Source organism: Pipistrellus kuhlii, unplaced genomic scaffold, assembly GCF_014108245.1.
Source record: "Pipistrellus kuhlii isolate mPipKuh1 unplaced genomic scaffold, mPipKuh1.p scaffold_m20_p_8, whole genome shotgun sequence".
NCBI lineage: Eukaryota > Metazoa > Chordata > Mammalia > Chiroptera > Vespertilionidae > Pipistrellus > Pipistrellus kuhlii.
This window is the reverse complement of record NW_023425584.1, coordinates 52,665,384-52,686,106: the sequence shown is the minus strand read 5'-3', so window position 1 is coordinate 52,686,106 and position 20,723 is coordinate 52,665,384. Positions and strand designations below refer to the sequence as shown.

The window sequence follows — 20,723 nt, the reverse complement described above, 5'->3', positions numbered from 1 at the left end:
AGCTCAGTTTATTTAAGAATGTTGGATTCAAGTAAATAAGTTTTCTAGATACTTTTTCTATACAAATGTAAGAAAAAAGAATGTTTTGGAATACTCAGCATATGTAAGGACAAGCTTAATCTTAATACTTCCCTCTTCTAAGTGGTGAGTATTCAAAGAAACTCACTGGTTCCTTTCTGGTCTCTAGCAGGGATTGTTTTACTTTACAACATTGACTTTAAAGGCCAACTGAAGTAACCATTGGCTCAGAAGAAGCCTAGTAAAATGTATATACATAGGCATTAAATGAACCGTGTTTATGTATAAAAAGACAGATTTGGCCATTTCTCTCCACTGCCTAAATCTTTAATGACTTCCTATGGATTTTTGGCTGAATATCAAATCCTTGTATGCTCAAACCAAGCCCTTCAGGATCTGCCTGCTTTCCTATGTGTTCTTATCTCCAATAACTCTTTTCTTTAATCTATGTGCCCCCTTCTTATATCAACTTCTTCCTTTCCTCTTTCTCCTTCCTCCTCCTCCTTTCTTATGCTATCTTCCTTCTGCAAGTACATCACATCATTTTTCTCCTGCTGAGATCAATTGATTGTTCCCTCTCCTCTTCCCATCTTTACATCTTCACCTACTTAATGACCTAAGTCATCCTTCAGGTCTCACTTTATGAAGGATTGCCAAAGGAGGTACTAGAAAACCAGTACCTTTATATCCAAATTACTAAATTAAGACTGTTTTGTGACTTAAAATAACAAAAAGAATTTTAATTGTTTGATAGTGATTGTGGAAATTGTAGGAGCTTCCTGAATTTTGACTTAGGGGTAGGGGAACAACCATTTGCCCAAAAATAAATTTAAGTAAAAGAAAAAAATAGTCTTTCTATGATTGCATTCCATGAGCTTTGCTTTATATCATACTTTTTACCCATATATGACAGCCAGAGATGATCATGTCTGAAGTAGAGAAATGGGCTACATAATGATGAAACTTTAAGTGGGGTGGCTTATGAAGGAACTTAAAAGCATGACAGAGAAGTTTAAACTTAATTATTATAGGAAATGAGGAATGACATAGGGTTTTGAGCACTAGCACATTATGGTGAACATGGCATTTAAGGAAAATTACCCTGGCAGCACTGTACTATGTGAATTATAGGACTAGAAAAGTTGAACAGGAAATATAAATTAATTAACAGAGACTATATATTAATATATTAATATAATCTAGGGATAAAGTTATGAAGTTTGTACTAAGGAGATAGTAATAAAAAGAGAGAGGAAGAAACTAATTGAGGATATTTAAAGAGGAAAATGATATAAGAATGGTGACTGGTTTATAATGAAAAATGATGATTCACACACAGTTTCTTAATTTTAACTAAGATGATTGATTGTCCAACTGATGTCAAATTGAAAAATACCCCAGAAGAACTGTCACCTAGAAAGAGGTATAGAACTATAATTCAGGTGGAAAGACATGGAAGATACTAGGATAAAGTAACTATTGAAGAACATATAAATATTTTGAAGGAGAGCATATGCAGAAGTGATTTTTAAACCTTAAAATTGTAAAACATGCAATTCCTGGATCCTTCCCACATCTGGAAATCAGAATATCTGCATAAGAACCTGGGCGGATGATATGGTAGTCAGGCCTAACAAATGCAGCACTATTTATGTTTTTCTGTTGAATTAATTTAGTTTCAAGATGCCCAATGTTTAAGCTCTAGGAAAATGTTATTTCCTTGTCAGATTTTGGAGCATCGTTTTGCAAATATACTTACGTCTTTGTTTGGAAAGTGGATATATTAGGGTTCTCCAGAGAAATGAAACCAATAGGAGCTCTGTATCTGTATCTATGTCTACATTTATGTCTATATCTACCTTGAAACACTCTTACACAGACACACGGAATAATGTTTGACCAAATACCTGGGCACTCCATGGCCCAATCAAGTTGGTATAAAATTATACATCACAGAAGAATCAACAGATCAGATGTCTGATTGCTCATCAGAATTTATTGCATGTTATCTGTGTCTTAATTCTTTCTTTCCCTCCCCAGGAATTATTTACTTAACATCAACTCTTGGTCATTTGGAATCTACTACAATTCTGTTGATGGTCTGTGCTCAAGATGGTGGCGGGCTCACCTCGGTAGTTAATGCCGAAGTCACTATACACATTCTTCAGACAACTCTGGCACCAGCTGAATTTGAAAGGCCTACGTACACTTTCTCAGTTTATGAAGATGTACCCGAAGACAGTCCTGTCGGCATAGTGAAAGCAAAAGAGTCCTTGAGTAAGTACTTCTTATCCTGCATTGAAATTGATTGTTGGAGCATTTCCTGTGTTTTCTTACGCTGTACAGTCTTGTATTAAATATTTTCTTCTCTCTATGCAAGAAGAGTGGAGACCACACAATTTGTGTCTTACTCATTGTTCTTCAACATTATTTCTATCTTATAATTTTTTTTCTATTCAGAAAAGTAATAGGTACTTTCCAAATAAAGTTTTAAATTAAAAAAAGCTCAATGTAAACAATATACATCTCCTATATCCCATTCCCCAAAATACATGCACACACTTCCAAAAAGTTTTTTCTACAAAAATGTATCCTAATATCTTTGTTGTCTTACAACTATCTTTTTTTCTACTATATAATTTCTATGGTATTTTTTCTACTGTATATTTTTTTCTGCTCTTTACTGTACAACTTTATAGGTAACTGTATATCATTTTGTCTCATGATATAATGTTTGAATGATTTTATGAAACATTTCTCTGTCACTATCAATTTGAATGATTTACAGTATTTTGCTTGTCTACATAGTACTCAAGTAATGTCCTTGTGAGACTTGTAGAAGTTTCTGCAGGAGAAATTCCTAGAAGAGAATAATTTGTTCAAAGGCCTTGCCCTCCCCTTCTCCTAGCTCCCTCCTTTCCCTTCCCTCAACTTTTGTGGAGGATATTTGCCGTTCATAGGTAGATATTATAGAATAACATCAACATAAACTTAACTTGGCTCCCTCAAATATATTTAAAAGGCATCCAAATAATTTTCTGAATGTCTTCTCCTTTTGTAACTAATGCAAGAGGAATGATGACCGATAGCAAGCCTGTGCCTTGCTTTGTGTACCGTTATCCACTACAGCATCTTAAACCATATGTTAACTTTTCACCAGACTTTGGAGAGCTGGGGAAGACGGAAGACGTTGGATAGTATTCTCTGTAGATGCAGTATACATTCAGGCGTCTTCAAACTACGGCCCGCGGGCCACATGCGGCCCGCAGAGGAGTCTGATCTGGCCCGCCAGGTGTTTTGGGCAGTGAGCGCAGCCGAGGTGTCACAGTAGGAATTAGTAGTTCATATAGTCCGGCCCTCCAGCTCTCTGAGGGACCGTGATCTGGCCCCCACTTTAAAAAGTTTGAGGACGCCTGTTCAGATTTCAGTGTTTCCACATACAGGAATTTTGACATACAGGAATTGCTTTATTTTTTATTCTTTCTTTTTTTCTTTTCCCTTTTTTATTCAGATTCCTCAGAGCCAATTTTTTACAGGATCTCCTCTGGTGATCTGCAGGGAATGTTCTCTATCCATCCGTGGCTGGGCACCATTCGAACCCAGAAGCCTCTGGACCACGAAATGCAGCCCACAGTGGTGCTCACGGTCCAGGCGCAGCTCGGCAGCTCCCCCACCTGCGGCAGCACGGAGGTCAACATAACTGTGATTGATGTCAACGACAACCATCCAGTGTTTGCCAAAGCCTCCGACGAGATCAAAGTGCCTCAGATCACACTGCCCGGCACAGCCCTGTACCGTGTGCGTGCAGAAGACAAGGACAGTGGTTGGAATGGGTTCATCCGATACTCCATTGTGAGTCAGAATCCAGGCATCTTTTCCATTGATTCGGGGCTGGGCGTGGTGTACCTCAATGACAGCCTGGCAGACGCTGTGGCCCAGAAGCACACACTCACTCTCATGGCCCGGGATCTCGGCGTTCCTTCTCGAGCATCCTCCTTCCTGCTTACAATAGTTATCGAAAAACAAGAATTGAACCCATCCTTGATTTTTGGAAATTTGGTCTATCAAGTCGAAGTTAGTGAGTCTCTCCCACCGATGACCCAAATACTGCAGGTACAGGCCTACATGTGTGGCCCACAGCACAAAACCTCCCAGCTTCTCTACTCGCTGAAACCCAGCGCAGACTTTGCTGTGTTCGCTGTTCACCCTTACACTGGTTGGATTTATTTGCGGCGACAGCTTGACTATGAATCCACCCAAACATATCATTTAAGAGTGTTTGCCTGGATCCCAGAGGACGGGTTGTCACAAAATGTGAGCACTTCAGTAATTGTTCATGTCCTGGATGAGAATGACAATTCCCCTACCTTCTTGCATGATGTGTTGTTTTTGAAAGTGGAGGAGAGCCCCCTACCCCAAGGGGTAATAGGCAGAATTACAGCAATTGACAGAGACTCGGGAAAGAACGGACAGCTGTCATATTTCCTTCTGTCTGATGGAAAATTCTTCAAGATGAATCCTCATACAGGTAGCATTTTGTAGCTTCCCCTTATTCCTTTAAAATTGGAATTGACAAAACCCTGATCTTTTAGCTATCACATTAATGCAAGCATATAATTAAAATTATGGTCTTTAGTGCATACCTTATTGATTACAGTACTGTGATTTTAAAATTAAGTAAAAATGGATGGAATTTTATTTCTAATGATTCATACTTCTCTTGACTCTCACCCACATATTACTAATATACAGTATGGCTCTTACTCTAAATTAGAGATACAGTCAGAACTGGGTTGAATAAAGCCTTTTATAAGGTCCAATTTCTTCACCAACCTTCTTTTTTTTCATTTGTAGATTCTTAAAACATTAAATAATATTTTATAAAATATGAATGTCATTGATGAAAACTAGAAATCAATTCAAAATTTTAATACCACTCTATTGTTCTATTTTCCCATTTTAACTTTGATAAGGGAACCATAGGGAAAAAAAGATATTTAAAGTTTTAATTATGAAATTAAATTTTTACAACTTATACAATTTAAAATTTTAAAGTATGAATCATTAGAAATAAAATTTATATCATATAAATTTATAGGGACTTTATTTAATCTCTGAAATCATCTGCACATGAAATATGTTTATGCTACACCTCTGTAGCTGGGGAACTGAGACTTCGGATAGCTCAAGTAACCTGCCCAAGGTCACAGGGCTGGAAGGAGATGAGAGGGGGTCACCACTTGGTACAATTCCTGGAGGCACCATGTATAATGTAGCCCGTGTAAATGAGGCCCCGTGCCTGTAGTGGGTGGAATTTGAATTCAGTTCTGATTAACTTTATCCCAAAGATCCCTGTTGTGTGAATTATAAAAAGGCTCCTTTTCCTCTAACAGGTGGAGTGCTCACCAGAGCACAGTGCTCGTCAAGTAGTCTGCAAGCTAGGTACCAGCTCCTGTTCACTCCGAAGCTAGTTCTCCTCCGCAGGGCACATACATAGGTTGGAGGTTCAGTTCCAAGTTGGGGTACATACCAGAGGCAACCGATTTCTCTCTCTCTCTCTCTCTCTCTCTCTCTCTCTCTCTCTCTCTCTCTCTCTCTTTTTCTCAGAATCAGTAAACAAATTCTCAGGTGAGGATTTTAAAAACAGTAGTTTTATGTGTAATTTTTGTTAAAAATCATACTTATTGTAAATACTATATTAATATAGGTGTCCCCAAAAATGTACACACACATCTTGAATAATCATAAAGGCAGTGTTTATTAAAATATATTTCATTTTCAAAATTGAACTATCAGCTGTTAAAGTGCTTATACATTTTTTGGGGACACCTTATGTAATTTATATAGTAAGTGCTGCGATTAAGCCAACCAACTCAGCAACATACCCAAATGTGAATTTCATTTTTTTTGTTTCTCATTTCAGCTTCCTGTTTTGTTGTACACATCATTTTATTTGGACAAAGAGGGCAAGTTAAAAAATCTTAGAAATAACAAGGTTAGGTGGTAGTTGCTGCATGTTTACTTCCTCACAAATAGATATTTTCATAAATAGTGAGTGAGTCACTGCCCGGCAGAACTCTGCAGCAGAGGACAGATTACCAGAGAGAGCTCGTGGCCTCCAATGGCCCTTGACAAGGAAGTAGAGGCAGTTTCAACTTCATGCCTGAGCTTCCAAGGCTGAAATGTGAGGGACATTGACTAGGAGCGAGTAGGTTCTAAACAAGAATATGTAAAATAAGGCTTGTAAACAAGAGCTATTTGGAAAGTCACTATCCATCGCTACACATATGTTTTGTGAGATAACGATAAATAACTAACTGCATATGTAAAAGGAAAACCATAGCCTGAGGGATCTATTTGATTCTCATGGAGATATTTCTCATTATTTTCAAGTAATGATAACAACTGCCATGCGGATAATGATTTACAGCCTACAAAATAACTTTAAATTTATGATTGCATTTGTTTCTGATAGCCCTCAGGAAGTAGGCTCAGAGTGGTCCTTCTGCTTCTGAGATGGAGAAACTGAAACTCAAACCAGAGCTCATAGTGCCCAAGCTGAGCTGAAGTGCTTCTTTCCTTTATTCTGCATAGCAAGGTAGAGAGGAACGTGCTACAGTTTAGTCTTCTGAGCTATTTACTAAGGTGCCATAGACTATTTTATCATTGGTTTCTATGCCATTGTAAGCCATTTGAATTCATTTTTTAGTTCAAATTGAATTCATAGAAATACAAAAAAAAAAAAGGCAAACTTAAAATGGCATTTTTAGGAGAAACTTCAGAAAATTCTTCCAGTTGTAGAATCTAACTAGTCACATACACAGTCTTGAAAGTTGTGCTTTTACTCGGAGCTTTACAATGTTTGTTTTTCCTTTCCACAGATTATGTTGGAAGTGGTTAACAATGCCAGAATCCTAGTGCACAGTGTCACCCTCTTTTGTCCTCTGTGCCCTCAGGCGAACTGATCAGTTGGGTGGCGCTGGATCATGAGCATCAGGTGCACCATCAGGTGACTGTCCTGGTGACCGACCATGGCTCCCCACCGCAGAATGCCAGCATGGTGGTTTATGTTGCCGTTACTGACATCAATGATAACAGGCCATACTTCCCTCAGTGTCTCCCTGGAAAGGAATTACACATCAAGGTCTGTGGGGTTGAAATAGCCTTGCAATGGACTTGTAGTATTCTTAGTTATTTGAGCACCATCTTGTGGTAAAAAGCATGAATTTATCAAATCAGTAATGGTGTGGCAATGCATTCATTTCTAGAAGACCTAGAAATTGTGCATATGTCCAAAAAAACTCATCAAAAACTAAAATGCTTATAAGTGCAATTTGAGATCTCATATTCAGTTGTTTTATGATTAATGTAGTTCTGCCTTTTGTATACAAACATAATGGTTCCTCATTATCAGCAATGCTCAGAGGAGGATTGTTTTTTGAGTAATTTGCATGTATCTCTTTGTGCAGAGCTCCTTATGAGTGACTGATACACATCTCTGCTTAGAGATAAGGGAAGAATCTGTAGCTCTAAAGTGGAGAAGCACATATCAAGAGATTATAAAAGCTGATCTATTGGGGCACATACAAGAACTTCTAATTATAGTTATATTATCTCATCTTTTTTTATTCCTATGTTTTTATATGTTTTATAATGTACATAATAAATTAGCATATTAGTTTACATACACAATTAGTTAATAAATATATCTTGGAGGTAATCAGATTTTTAAAAATCATGAATGGGTTGTATGAATAAAAAGTTTAGAAGTCTCATCTTCCAAGTAATTAAATTGAACATTCAAATTGTGCTCTGATATGCATAGGGTAGTTAGGAAGCTAATAACTTTAAACTCACCTTCCAAATCCTTATTTAAAGAAAATTTCACCAAAGCTAAATGTTTTGTCATTATGATTTTAATCATGTCATTAAAATATCATGTGGCTTACTTGCACAGTAGGAATTTTATATATGGAATTCTGTTAATTATCTCTCCTATATGAGGTATGTTTCCTGAAATAAAAATTTATGTTTATCTTTAACATGTTTTAGACCTTAACAACAACTTTTTTAAAAACATCTTGAGAAGGTGATGAATGAAAAGATGCTAGAATCCTTAAAAAACATTTAAAATTTAAGACTGTTTAATTATTTTGATTTCATTCTCCACCCTTCTCAGAATTAGTTGAAATGCTGTAGATAATTTGTTTAAATCGAGTAAAATATTTAAATTGTAATGTGGATTCTTTTCATGGGTTTACACCCATATAATTTTTATATGGTAGACATTAGAATTACATGTGGATTTTAAAATAGTTTTTTAAATGCTTAGTAGTAGTGTGCTTAAAATTCATTGCTTTTTTATTTTAAAAAATTTACTGAGAAATTTGTAAGCCATTTGTTTTATTGACAGGTTTTGGAAGGTCAACCAGTAAATATGTTGGTGACAACTGTGTTTGCAAAGGATTTTGATGAAGGAAACAATGCAGAAGTTATATATTCAGTATCTTCAGGTAAACGTAACTACCCATAAAGAATTATGAGCGTTTAGAATTTTCTCTTTTGTTTATCAACTATCTACCTCCTCTGTGGACATAATTAACATTGAAAATAACACCAAATTACAAACAAAATACATTTGTTATGGTTTAGAATCACCTTTATATTTAAAAAAGAATTGAAAAGTTATAGTAGTTTTTTGTCCCCTAAATAGAAACCAACCCACCAATCATCCACCTTACATGAATAATTTTCAATAATGTGATGTGCAAATCAACATTTATCGAAAGAAAAGTAGCAATTAGTGGATAACAAGTGGTATTATTATAATATAAAGAAATACGATTAGAATAATAAGATCCGTGAATCTCTATGAAGACTAAATATTCATAAAGTTAAAGTAAATCACCCCTAGAAAATGTTCTGTTTTCTTGCATATATTTTTAGTGCTACTTTTTTTATGTTCATTCTCTCACAGAGTTTAAGGCAAGTACATCTTCCAAATGCTCAATCACAGATGTATTTGGATTAGTTAATTATGGTTCCTGCATTGTTAGTTAACATTAATTTCTTAATTTTTATGTGTATGCATAGAAGATAGATCTGATCCCTTCAAGATTGATGCCAACAGTGGTGAGATAAGGACAACCACGGTGCTTTTGTATGATTATAGACCTTTCTACAGGATGACTGTAATTGCCAGTGACCAGGGAGTGCCGCCTCTTCAAGGACGGGCTGTTATTAACATTCAGGTAATGTTCTTTCATCGCCATAACATGTAGAAGGGTGTTTTAAGGCTCTGTTTGATTTTTGTACACCTTTATAGAGTGAAGATACATTCGATATATGAATACTGCTTTTAGAGAGCATTGCACATGTATGTGTGCCTTTTTATTATCACTAGAGAAATCATTAGCTCCAATAACTTTTTATTTGAACTTTGCACAATTCCTGACAAGATATGTACTTTCATCCTCTATAGGCATTAATGTTGCTTTATTTTAATAAACAAAAAATGTCTTTACTTTTTTTCTAATTGCAAAGACTTGGTAAATTTGCAGAAGTAACTTACATGTAAGCAAATGGCTAAATAATAAATCACATTGCTTTTTGTAATTATTTTTAAATTTATAAAAGTCACTTGGGATCCATATTCTAAGACTTTATTTTAATGAGAATGTGAAAACAAGATGTGGAAAGTCTTAGAATGAAAAAATTACACCAGTGAGTCAAATATAAGATAACTGTGCATGGCCATTTTTCTTTGCTCATGCACATGATAATCAGTAATATTGATATTGGTATGTATAAAAAATAAGAACATATACCCCAGAGAATTTTTTATTGATTAAGGATATGTATGTTAAGAGAAAATTCTATGTCGGAATTCCTTAAGTCTTTGGTTTTAGATAAACAAAGACACATGATACATAAATGTACACAGATGTTATCATTATGTATATATTGGTCTCTAGGATTTAGAGTAATTTGGAGAACTACACATTTCACATTCTCATTGAAGAATCATAAGACTATAGATCAGCTTATCAAAACATAGCATGGCCTCACCAATATAACATTTCACACATTAGAACAAATGGGAAGTGGAAATGTACTTTCTCATCTCCTAGATATTATGCAATTTTCAATCATCAGAGGCATACTGGAATCTATAATAATTAGACCGGATGTCATTCCGGATGTCCTTCTGGACAAAGCTGGGATCAGAGGAAAGCCCAAGTCCTGTATGCCAGAGGAAAGCCAGTGCTGGCAGCTGGGGGAAGGAAGGCCTTCTCTTGCATGAATTTCTTGTATCGGGCCTCTAGTTATATAATAAAAAATAATGCCACCAATTACCATATGTATTTCACACAGATAGAAGGGATTAGTTTCCAAAGTAACATCATCACATATACTGATTCAACTGTTTAAGTATTCCAAATTAATAGCTCCTTTTAATTCTTATTTCAGGTGATACCATTATCCAAAGGGAGAGCTGCCATTTCTCAGAATATTAGACATTTAGTTATACCAGAAAACTTGAAGCCTGCAAAAATAATGAGCTTGATAAAGCCACCTGATCACTTTCAACAACACCATAATGGAAATCTACATTTTAGTATTGCTGCAGATGATAAGGATGGCCCCTTTGAAATCGACAGCTCCACAGGGGACTTGTTCCTTTCTAAGGGACTTGATTATGAAAGGACATCACATTATCTTTTCAGGGTGGTTACTAAAGATCACAGTAAAACTCCTCCCTTGCATAACACAGTCTTCCTTAGCATTGATGTGGAAGACCAGAATGACCATTCCCCATCTTTCCAAGAAGAGTTCATTGTGATAAGCGTAGAAGAGAATGTCCCTGTAGGAACTCTGGTACACGTCTTCAATGCCAAAGATGGAGATGGCAGTTTTTTGAACAGTAGAATACAATACTTCATTGAATCCCACCACCCTGGAATCAATCCATTTCTCATCCACCCCTCATCTGGCACATTGGTCACTGCATCCCCCCTCGACAGAGAGAGAGTTCCTGCTGTGGTCCTGACAGTGACTGCATCCGATCAGGCTGTGAATGTGACAGACCGGCGACTGAGGTCACTGATGGCCAAGGTAGTGATTTTGGATGTAAATGACCACAGCCCCACTTTTCTGTCTTTCTCCATCGCTCGTGTCAAAGAGGATGCCACAGTGGGCTCCTTGGTGCACCACGTAACTGCTCGCGATCCAGATGAAGGAAGGAATGGAAGAGTAACATACAGCATTCTTTCAGGAAATGAAAACATGGCCTTTATGCTAGATGAGTCATCAGGTATTTGTCACTGTCAATTAAAACCTCTAATCACTTGCGTACATTGATCCTTTTCAGTTTCCTCTGTTAAGATGATGGTTCCAAATGAATAGGCTTTAAAGAAATGTTAATTTTGTGCTTAACTTCTCTATGGGATAGGTTCAGAGGTTGTATTCAGAGAACCAACTATAATTGGCCAGTTCATTGATATTGACTATGATTTGAAACTAGCTCACATTTCATGAGATGAATCTACAGTAGCAGCAAACTTCTTTTCCTCCCTTGTGGGTAGTCACAGGAGGTGGAGATGGTACCAAAAGTACAAAAAGGTAGAATATGACTAACCAACAGCATTATTCAATGGCTTTAGTATGGAAATTTATCTTTAAGATCATACAAACATGCTTTTATATACTTGGAATTTATTTATTTATTTATTTATTTATTTATTTATTTATTCATTCATTCATTCATTTATTTATTTAGTAGAGGCCTAGTGCATGAAATTTGTGCATGGGAAGGGCCCTAGGCCTGGCCGGTGATCAGGGCCAATCAGGTTTCCCTCCTCCCCTCACTCTTTCTCCTTCTTCCTTCACTCTTTCAGTATTCCTGCTGGTTGCCCACCATGTTCCTCACTGCCCCCTGGTGGTCAACACACGTCATAGTGAGAAATTGAACTCCTGTTCTCCAGGTTGAACTCCTGAGGGGACACTTTGCATATTAGCTATATATATATATATATATATAAGAGAGCAACACTGACTTGTTGTTTCACTTATTTATGCATTCATTGGTTGATTTTGTATGTGCCTTGAGTGGGGATCGAACCTGCAACCTTGGCATATTAGGATGATGCTCTAACCAAATTATCAATAATATCTGATCAGGACAGAAATAATGTACTTTTAAATGGTTGTATTGATTTGGGTATAAGACCCTTACTTCTCATGTCAGGTGTGCCATTTTTTCCCCCCAGAAGCATTTATTCACTGTCAAGTTCTCTATAGAAATGTCACTAATTGTTTCTTTACTTGTCTTGTTATTATGGCATTGCCAATTAACATCTACTAAAATTTCTGATGTAGTGTGATGTATAACGTGTCATTCTTATAAAATTGGAAATGAACCTCCCATGATCTGATTTTCAGGAGCTATTGAGGAGGTAGATTACCATCTCAACCTGTAAAAAATAGTCATTTCTTTATGAGCCTTAGAAAAAAAAATCTCAGATGTATGCCAATTGACCCCACCATTACTAAGACCATAATTTGAAATGGGACTGAATGTGTAGGAATTGGAAGTCATGATTATAGTCTGGCTATATACTGCTGAAATTTTTTTATCAAAGTATTTATTGAATACTGCACATATGGTTTCATTCTGAGGCATGCGTGAGCATCACCTAAAGGCGCAACTGACAGAGAAATAGTCCAGACCTGGTTGCTGATTACTGTTGGAGCGGGGTCTCCAAGGGCCTGTTTCAGTGATGCTTAAAATGTTTTCCACAATGGCTAAGGAAGGTCTATTTCAGATTTTTAAAGAGGATGGATAAAATTAGAACTGTGTCTCATATATAGGCCTCATGAATCTTGAACAATTGCAGTGGCTGTTTCAGTTGACACATTTTTCAATGACATAAAATGGTAATTGCTGAATGCTTTCATGTGAAATGGGCTATTGTTTCTCTCACGAGGCTCATATTTCTTATAGTGATTTTTTTCAATGGCTTTTGGCTGTAATTACTGGAAAAATGTTTTATAAAATCTGAAGCAGTAAACCTCTTTAATTATTGGAAGAAAAGTTCTTATAGGATGAGCATGATTTTAGAGAAGCAAACAGCAGTCCTAAAAGAAAAAGTGTGACAGTTGGACTCATGGGAGCTATATGTGTGCAAGGTTTTATAACACTTTGCTTCCATGAGTTATATGCTCCAATGGCAATTGGATGGAGATACATTTTATTCATGAAATTTGTTGTCTGAATTATAAAGTATGTACTATATTTTGTTAGTAAAAAAGACAGTTAATAGAGCAAGTATAAGGAGATTATAATTCTTTAATAAAATTAAATACCTTAAAGACTAAATATCTTAAACAATGCAACCGTGTTCATTTTTTGTTTTGTTACTTGGTGACTTTAAACATGAATTGTCATTTGACCTGAAGATGTATACTGTTAAAACCTAGATGTCTTAAAAAGGTCATCTCTAGCTGGTTTGACTAAGTGGGTACAGTGTCGGTTTGGGATTGAAGGGTCTCGGGTTCCATTCTGGTCAATGGCATAAGCTCAGGTTGCCGACTTGATCCCCAGTAGGGGGTGTACAGGAGGCAGCCAATCAATGGTTCTCACCATTGATGTTTCTAACTCCCTCTCCTCTCCCTTCTTCTCTGAAATCAATAAAAATATATTTTAAAAAATGAAGGTCGATGTTGAGTAGAAAAACCATTTTGATATCATCTTTACAGGAAAGAATGGTATATGATAGATTGTTTCTGAATTTTCATTCATCCTTATAGTTTAAATTAGGGTGACTTTTCTGATGAAAAATGCTCTCATTTTATTTTAGATAATACATAAATTTAAAGTCAGTCTAATAAGATTTATTATTTAACAAATGTTTTGAAGTTTTAGCAAGTTAGATAAGTTAGAGTAAGCTGAACTTTTCTAAATAATATTTATTACATATTGTTTTTCTCCACTTTCAAAACAGGCTTACTAACTACAACGTGTTCTTTGGATTATGAAACGAAAACCCAGCATGTTCTGACCCTTTTGGCCGTGGATGATGGTGTCCCAACACTTTCTTCGTCCCAGACCTTGACAATTTCTGTTCTTGATGTAAATGATGAGGCACCAGTATTTAAGCAGCACCTGTATGAAACTTCAGTTAAAGAAAACAAAAATCCAGGGGAGTTTGTCACAAGAGTTGAAGCTATGGACAGAGATTCAGGTAATTTTAAAATGTGGAAACTATTAATGCTAAAAACACAAATAGACATAATTTCAACTAATTGTGTCCCAGAAAAATGAGACACTTGTGAGTCATCTCAAACCTCTCATAGAAAAAACCATTCATGTGCAAAGATAATGTGTTTTTATATAGCATTTTCTTATATTGATTTTTATCATTTATCTTTATAGTAGAGTGAAGGACACTTAATTAACATAGAAGTTATTGGTTTGATCTTGACAGTAAGCAGAACTATGACTTGGTTTCACCTTTTTTTTCAGAGAATAATGGATACATTGAATACAGGAAGGCAAATAGTTATTTCCTTTCTATATAGTATAATGGAAGAGATAGGATGCTGTCATACTGCCTGGGTTTGAATCCTAGAACTGCCATTCGCTTAGCTGTGTAACTTTTAACAGGTTACTGATCCTCTCTGTTTCTCTGTTTGCTTATCTATAAAAAGGGGAAAATAATAATGCCTGATTTATAGTTCTAAGTATGAATGATTATTACATGTAAAGAACTAAGGCCAGTGGCTGGCACAATAAATGGTTAAGAGATGTTAACTTCTATTATTATTATTATTATTTTTTATTATTATTACTACTACTATATTATTATTATTATTTTTTTTAATATATTTTATTGATTTTTTTACAGAGAGGAGGAGAGAGGGATAGAGATCTAGAAACGTTGATGAGAGAGAAACATCAACCAGCTGCCTCTTGCACACCCCCTACCGGGGATGTGCCAGAAACCAATGTACATGCCCTTGACCGCAATCGAACCTGGGACCTTTCAGTCCGCAGACCGATGCTCTACCACTGAGCCAAACCGGTTTCGGCTACTATACTATTATTAATGTCAATCACTATGTTGAGGAAATGACTTTTGAAGTAAACGGTTACTATGGCTAAGAATTTGTAAATTTCTAGATTTATTGGAATCACTTTCCCTTTTTTTGTTGTTTTTTTTGTTGTTGTTGTTGTTTATCCTCACCTGAAGATATCTTTCCACTGATTTTTAGGGAGAGTGGAAGAGAGAGGGAAAGACAGAGAGAAACACTGATGTGGAAAAACACATGGGTTGGTTGCCTCCCTCAGGCACCCTAACCAAGGCCCTGGCCCAGGAGGAGCCTGCAACCAAGGCATGTGCCCTCGACTGGAATCGAACCCAGGACCATTTGGTTCAGAGGCTGACACTGTCCACTAGGCTGGAATTACTTTTCGATATCACTGACTTTTTGGCATTTAAATTTCAGTAACTTTAACAATATCCTGTTTTTATTTTAAACAAAATAATTATAAAAATTATAGTGAAGTATTTGCCATTAACAGCATATGTAATATTCCCCACCTGAATAAATATGAATAGTTTAATAAACCAGCCTTTCGCGATTCACATTTTTATATAGCAAGTGGCATTACATAATCAGCATAATATTTTTTTCTTTTCTTGTGGGACTAACAATAGATGTTTCTATGGAGAAATACTAGTAGTATAATAATAGCTTGTTCCTTCTGTTTCAAAGGACTAAAAGATATATTTCCTTCAGCTTTTAATCTAAATTGTATACCATTCTGATGCTTTGCTCTTTAGGAAAACTTCGTCTTTTAATGAAGTGTATTTTACATGAATTTGGATGTCATGCTACAAAAACTTTCATTTTAAGGGCTATCTAATCTCTCTTTTGACCAGAGTGGGGCAGTGTTATCAAACAGTTTTTCTTACTATGCTCAAAGCCGCACTAGGAGCACACTAACAATTGCTTGTTCCAATCTGTGCTTAAAAAATTGACTTAGCACATTTCCCACAGTCTGACTTTTAGGGTGATAGAAACAAGAGAGAATATACATAAGTTTTGTATTTTACTGTAATTCTGCTTCAGTGAAATTCTTTTAATGTGTAGTCTGGTATAAATTGAGCAACACAGGGCTTGGGACACCATAGAAAGCACTTCTCAAAGTATTTAGACATATGCAAACTGTCACTGATGTGCGATTGAGCCATCATTAAAGTCTGTAAAATGCTTCCTCCCCTGGACTTGACTTTAGCTTTATAATTTTATTTTTCTGTAATGGATTCTACTGACTGGATCTCTTTTGTTTTAAATGTTTGAAGAGGAAGGAGAGAATTTCTCTCAAATTTGCATATATTAACTAAAGATGATGACCATAAATATGCTTTCCAATTTTTGTCAAGTTGCCCAGTATTTGTGTTATTTTCTTTTAGAATCAATAGTCTGCAATCTGTTACTTGAACTGATTGTTCATTATTCTAGAGATTATGGTTTGCTGGATGGAGAATTCAGATTTGAAATTGTTTTTTCTGGCTCTGCATTTATGGATACTTGAAGTACACATTTAGAATCTTCATGAGTCTCATGTACCTTCACATGTTTTAGAGACAATTTCAGTTTATTGGAAATTTCAGTGTTTTTAATGAGGCCAGATCTGTGAAGCAGTGGTTATGTAAATGCATGTGAATTTGTGTGTATGTTTGTGATTTTGAACATATTTTCCCTCAATCTTCTTTTTTTCTTTTCTTTTTAAATTTTTTTTTTTTTGGCTTGTTGTGTTAAAGCAATGAAAAAGGATTATGCATGAGAATTAAATGACGTAATCAAGATTTTAACATACTGGCATCACGTTGGAATTTATGAATGGTTTACTTTATAGTATGTATTTTTAAAAATACTATAGCATGACTTAATACCAGAAAGCTTAACATATGTTTTCTAGCCTTCTACAGTGTAGTTTTAAAAAATGTCAGCTCAAAGTGTTGGCCTTCAAAACCCATGGGAATTCCAGCACCGAATGTTTATGATGTATGACTCACACTAGTTCCAACAGGAGTTTTTTCTTATATTAAAAGGGAAAAACAACTACCAGGTTTTAACTAAGATATTAAAACTGCTACAGTACTTGGAGCCACCAACAAGAGCTCCATTGTTAGTGAGAAAAGACCTTCCCCCCTGGGCGCCCCACTCCACTGGGAAGATGACTCACTCCTGGCTGATACTTTACTAAATGGTGGTGAATATCAAATACATTGCCATACAGAAGTGTTGAATTCTACAATGAGATCTTTTTCTCTATTCTATAAAAATATATTCTCTATCTGGGTTTATCTTGAATGAACTCCACATCTGGTTTCCTGTGCTAGATGAACAACTCCCAACATCCTACACTCATAGCAAGGGGCAACTTGGCAGTGACAGTATCTATTTCATGGAGTCTAAGACACCCTTAATGGTAAATTGTATCTCAATTTAGAAATGCTAAAATATGAAAAAAAAATGTGTCTTAGAATTAATGAAATAGTAAACAGAAGAGAAAAAAAAGAGAGTAAGAGCACTGATAACTTCACTCACCCAAAGAGAATCACTGATGAAGTTGATATAGAGTTGTATTTCATTGACTTCATGGTATTGTCCTATCTAATAAAAGGGTAATATACAAATTGACAATCACTCCACCACACAAATGGCTGCCCCATGTGGACACAAGATGGCCACCACAAGATGGCCAGCAGGGCAGGGCAGTTGGGAGGGACCAGGTCTCTAAGGGAGGGAAGACTGAAGGGATCAGGCCTGAAGGGGAGGGCAGTTGAGGGTGACCAGGCCTGCAGAGGAGGGCAATTGGGAGAACCAAACCTGCAGGGGAGGGCAGTTGGGGCGACCAGGCTGGCAGGGGAGCAGTTAAGCATTGATCAGGTTGGCAGGGGAATGGTTACGGTGATCAGGTAGATAGGCAGAAGCGGTTAGGGGCAATCAGGCAGGCAGGCAGGTAAGCAAGCATTTGGGAGCCAGCAGTCCTGGGTTGTGAGAGGGATGTTCCAGATTGGAGAGGGTGCAGGCTGGGCTGAGGGACACATACCCTCTCTTCCCCCACACACGTGCATGATTTTCATGCACTGGGCCTCTAGTAATTGTATAATTGATTACTTGTCTGCCTGCCTATTAGGCTGTGAACTTCTCATGAATTGAGAACATTGTTTAGTCATTTTTATTCGAGGACCCTTACATAGTACAAGCCAAGACTTTGGAGCTCAGTAAATATGGCTATGAGATCTGAGAAACCGGAGCATCTGTGAAATAAGCTGCTTCAAGTTGCTTTAGAATCTATTCATTTATTTATCTATTTATTCAGTCAACCTGGCATGATCCTATTTTTTGCTTCAGAAATGTCTGAGCTGCATGGCATTGCACAGTTGAGGGATTACATGAAAAATTATGTTTCTGAAAAAGCGTTTCTGAAAAGAGCACTCCCCTGGTCAGAATTCTTTATTAATTCCCCACAGTCTTGATGGTAAAGTTCTATTGCTTTTAGCTTAACAACCAGGCATTTTATAACATGAGTCCATCTTTCCTCTGTCCTCAGCTCCTACCACACTCCCACCCTTTACTCTAGGATAGGGTTCCGCCAACTTTAAAAATAAACAACAACAACTTTATTATTTTTTATATACTTTTGCTGATTTCAGAAAGGAAGGGAGGGAGAGTTAGAAACATCAGTGGTAAGCAAATCATTGATTGACTGCCTCCTGCACACCCCCTACTGGGGATCGCACCTGCTACCCGGGCATGTGCCCTGCCTGGAAAGGACCCTTCAGTCCGCAGGCCGACACTCTATCCACTGAGCCAAACCAGCTAGGGTGGGTCCCACCAACTTTTCTCCATAAAGGGGGAGACGGTAGACGTTTTTAGCTTTATAGGCCATGCAGTCTCTGTTATTCAATTCTGTTACTGCAGCAAGACAACAGCAATAGGTAACACATAAAGAAGTGAGTATGGCTGTGTTTCAATAAAACTTTTCAAAAGCAGGGGCAGGCTGGATTTGGTCAGTAGGTTGTAGTTTGCCAATTGCTGGTCTAATACATGTATCTAGTTAACACATCTAAGTTACTTGTTACTTGCTGCTCATCAGTTTTGATTTTGATAGCATCATAGTGGTGACTCAATGTGGTATTCTACTGGCTGCCAAGATGATCAATATCTTTGCTAAGTAGGTGATGGATGATAGTGGAAGAGTTTACCCTGTAGATGTACTCTGCTGGTTGAAAGCAAATTACCTCTGCTAATCCTTATATATTAGTGTAGAGTGTTGGTTTTCTCAGGACCAATGGCACCATCCTCTATATATTCTACACAGAGACAACTACTGTAGGCTTTTAAAGGATGCTGATGTCCCTTTAACCAATGTCTTTTCAAGGATCTTTATGAAAGAAGAACCTTCTGAACTCAGGAAATGTAGTGGGGGGAGGGCATCCAGTATGGATCCGAGTCAGTCAAAGAAACTGTCAAGAGACAAAGCTATATGAGCTAACTTATTAAACTCCTAATCTCTGGGAAGCACAATATATAAATAAAATCCATCCTGAATCAAAATTATGTTGATTTTTTTATTTTTATTTATTATTTTTATTTCATATCCTCGGAAATGACTTCCACACATAAGCTTCAGGTTTATTCCAATATATATTAGAAAACTTGATATTGTTTTGAAACTGTAAGCTGCATGCATCTGAGTCAGATTTGTACATGACTATTGAGATCTGACTGTAGCCATGGGTCTTCAGGTCAATAAACATCCCCGTGCAAGAAGTTACCTCTTGTATCTGCCACTCAACTTGATCTGATCTTCAGGAAGATTAATGTTAGGGCTTCCAAAGAAGCTTTCTGGTGTTCAACTATGCCTGAGCTGCATGTATAAAGCCGCAGCTTGTAATTATCTTTCTTTTCCTTTTTTTAAATTTTATTTTATTGTTTAAAGTAATAAAATAGTAGTATATATGTCTCCTTTTTCCCCCCCATTGACCTCCACCCCTGGCCTCCCCTACCCCCCCCCCCCCCCCCCGGCACATGTCACATGTCCTCACCCCTCACCCCCAGTGTCTTGCGTCCATTGGTTATACTTATATGCATGCATAAAAGTCCTTCAGTTGATTTCTTACCAATCCACTCCTGTCTTCCCACTGTAGTTTGGCAATGCTTCTTTGCCTCTGTATCTCTTTTTGATCATCTATACTAGGGGTGTCGAACTCAATCAGAGAAGGGGCCAAAATCTAAAATCCAGCCTAAATCGCGGGCCGAATGGTTTACTGAACAGTCATAAACTGTCATTGTGATGGAAACGCAGCGGAGTGCAGTGATGACAGCGCGGTGCGGGCCATATTGCAAGGCCTGGCGGGACGGATTTGGCCCGTGGGCCTTATGTTTGACACATGTGAACTAATAAAAGGGTAATATGTTAATTAGACCAGATAGACTGAACATCTTCCGGATGTCAATCTGGACATCCTTCTTGACAAAGCTGGGGCCCAGGTGTCTGCGGCCAGCCTGGGTAAAGCTGGCCCGGGTCCCAAGTGCCTGCAGCTGGCCAGAGGGAGGGAAGTCCAGGTCTCGGTTGCCTGTGGCTGGCTAGAGGAGGAAAGCCTGGGCCCTGGGTGTGGGGGCCA

General features: G+C 37.1%; 1 protein-coding gene across 1 annotated transcript in view; it reads left to right on the top strand.

The window, feature by feature from the left end:
- The window catches only part of DCHS2 (dachsous cadherin-related 2), an 88,163-nt gene that overhangs the window by 24,066 nt on the left and 43,374 nt on the right, over positions 1-20,723 (top strand). The window contains exons 5-11 of the mRNA XM_036424341.2: positions 2,059-2,295; positions 3,530-4,546; positions 6,975-7,162; positions 8,432-8,531; positions 9,112-9,269; positions 10,489-11,332; positions 14,022-14,261. Of these exons, the coding sequence (XP_036280234.1) occupies positions 2,059-2,295; positions 3,530-4,546; positions 6,975-7,162; positions 8,432-8,531; positions 9,112-9,269; positions 10,489-11,332; positions 14,022-14,261 (2,784 nt within the window). The remainder of the gene's footprint in view (positions 1-2,058; positions 2,296-3,529; positions 4,547-6,974; positions 7,163-8,431; positions 8,532-9,111; positions 9,270-10,488; positions 11,333-14,021; positions 14,262-20,723) is intronic.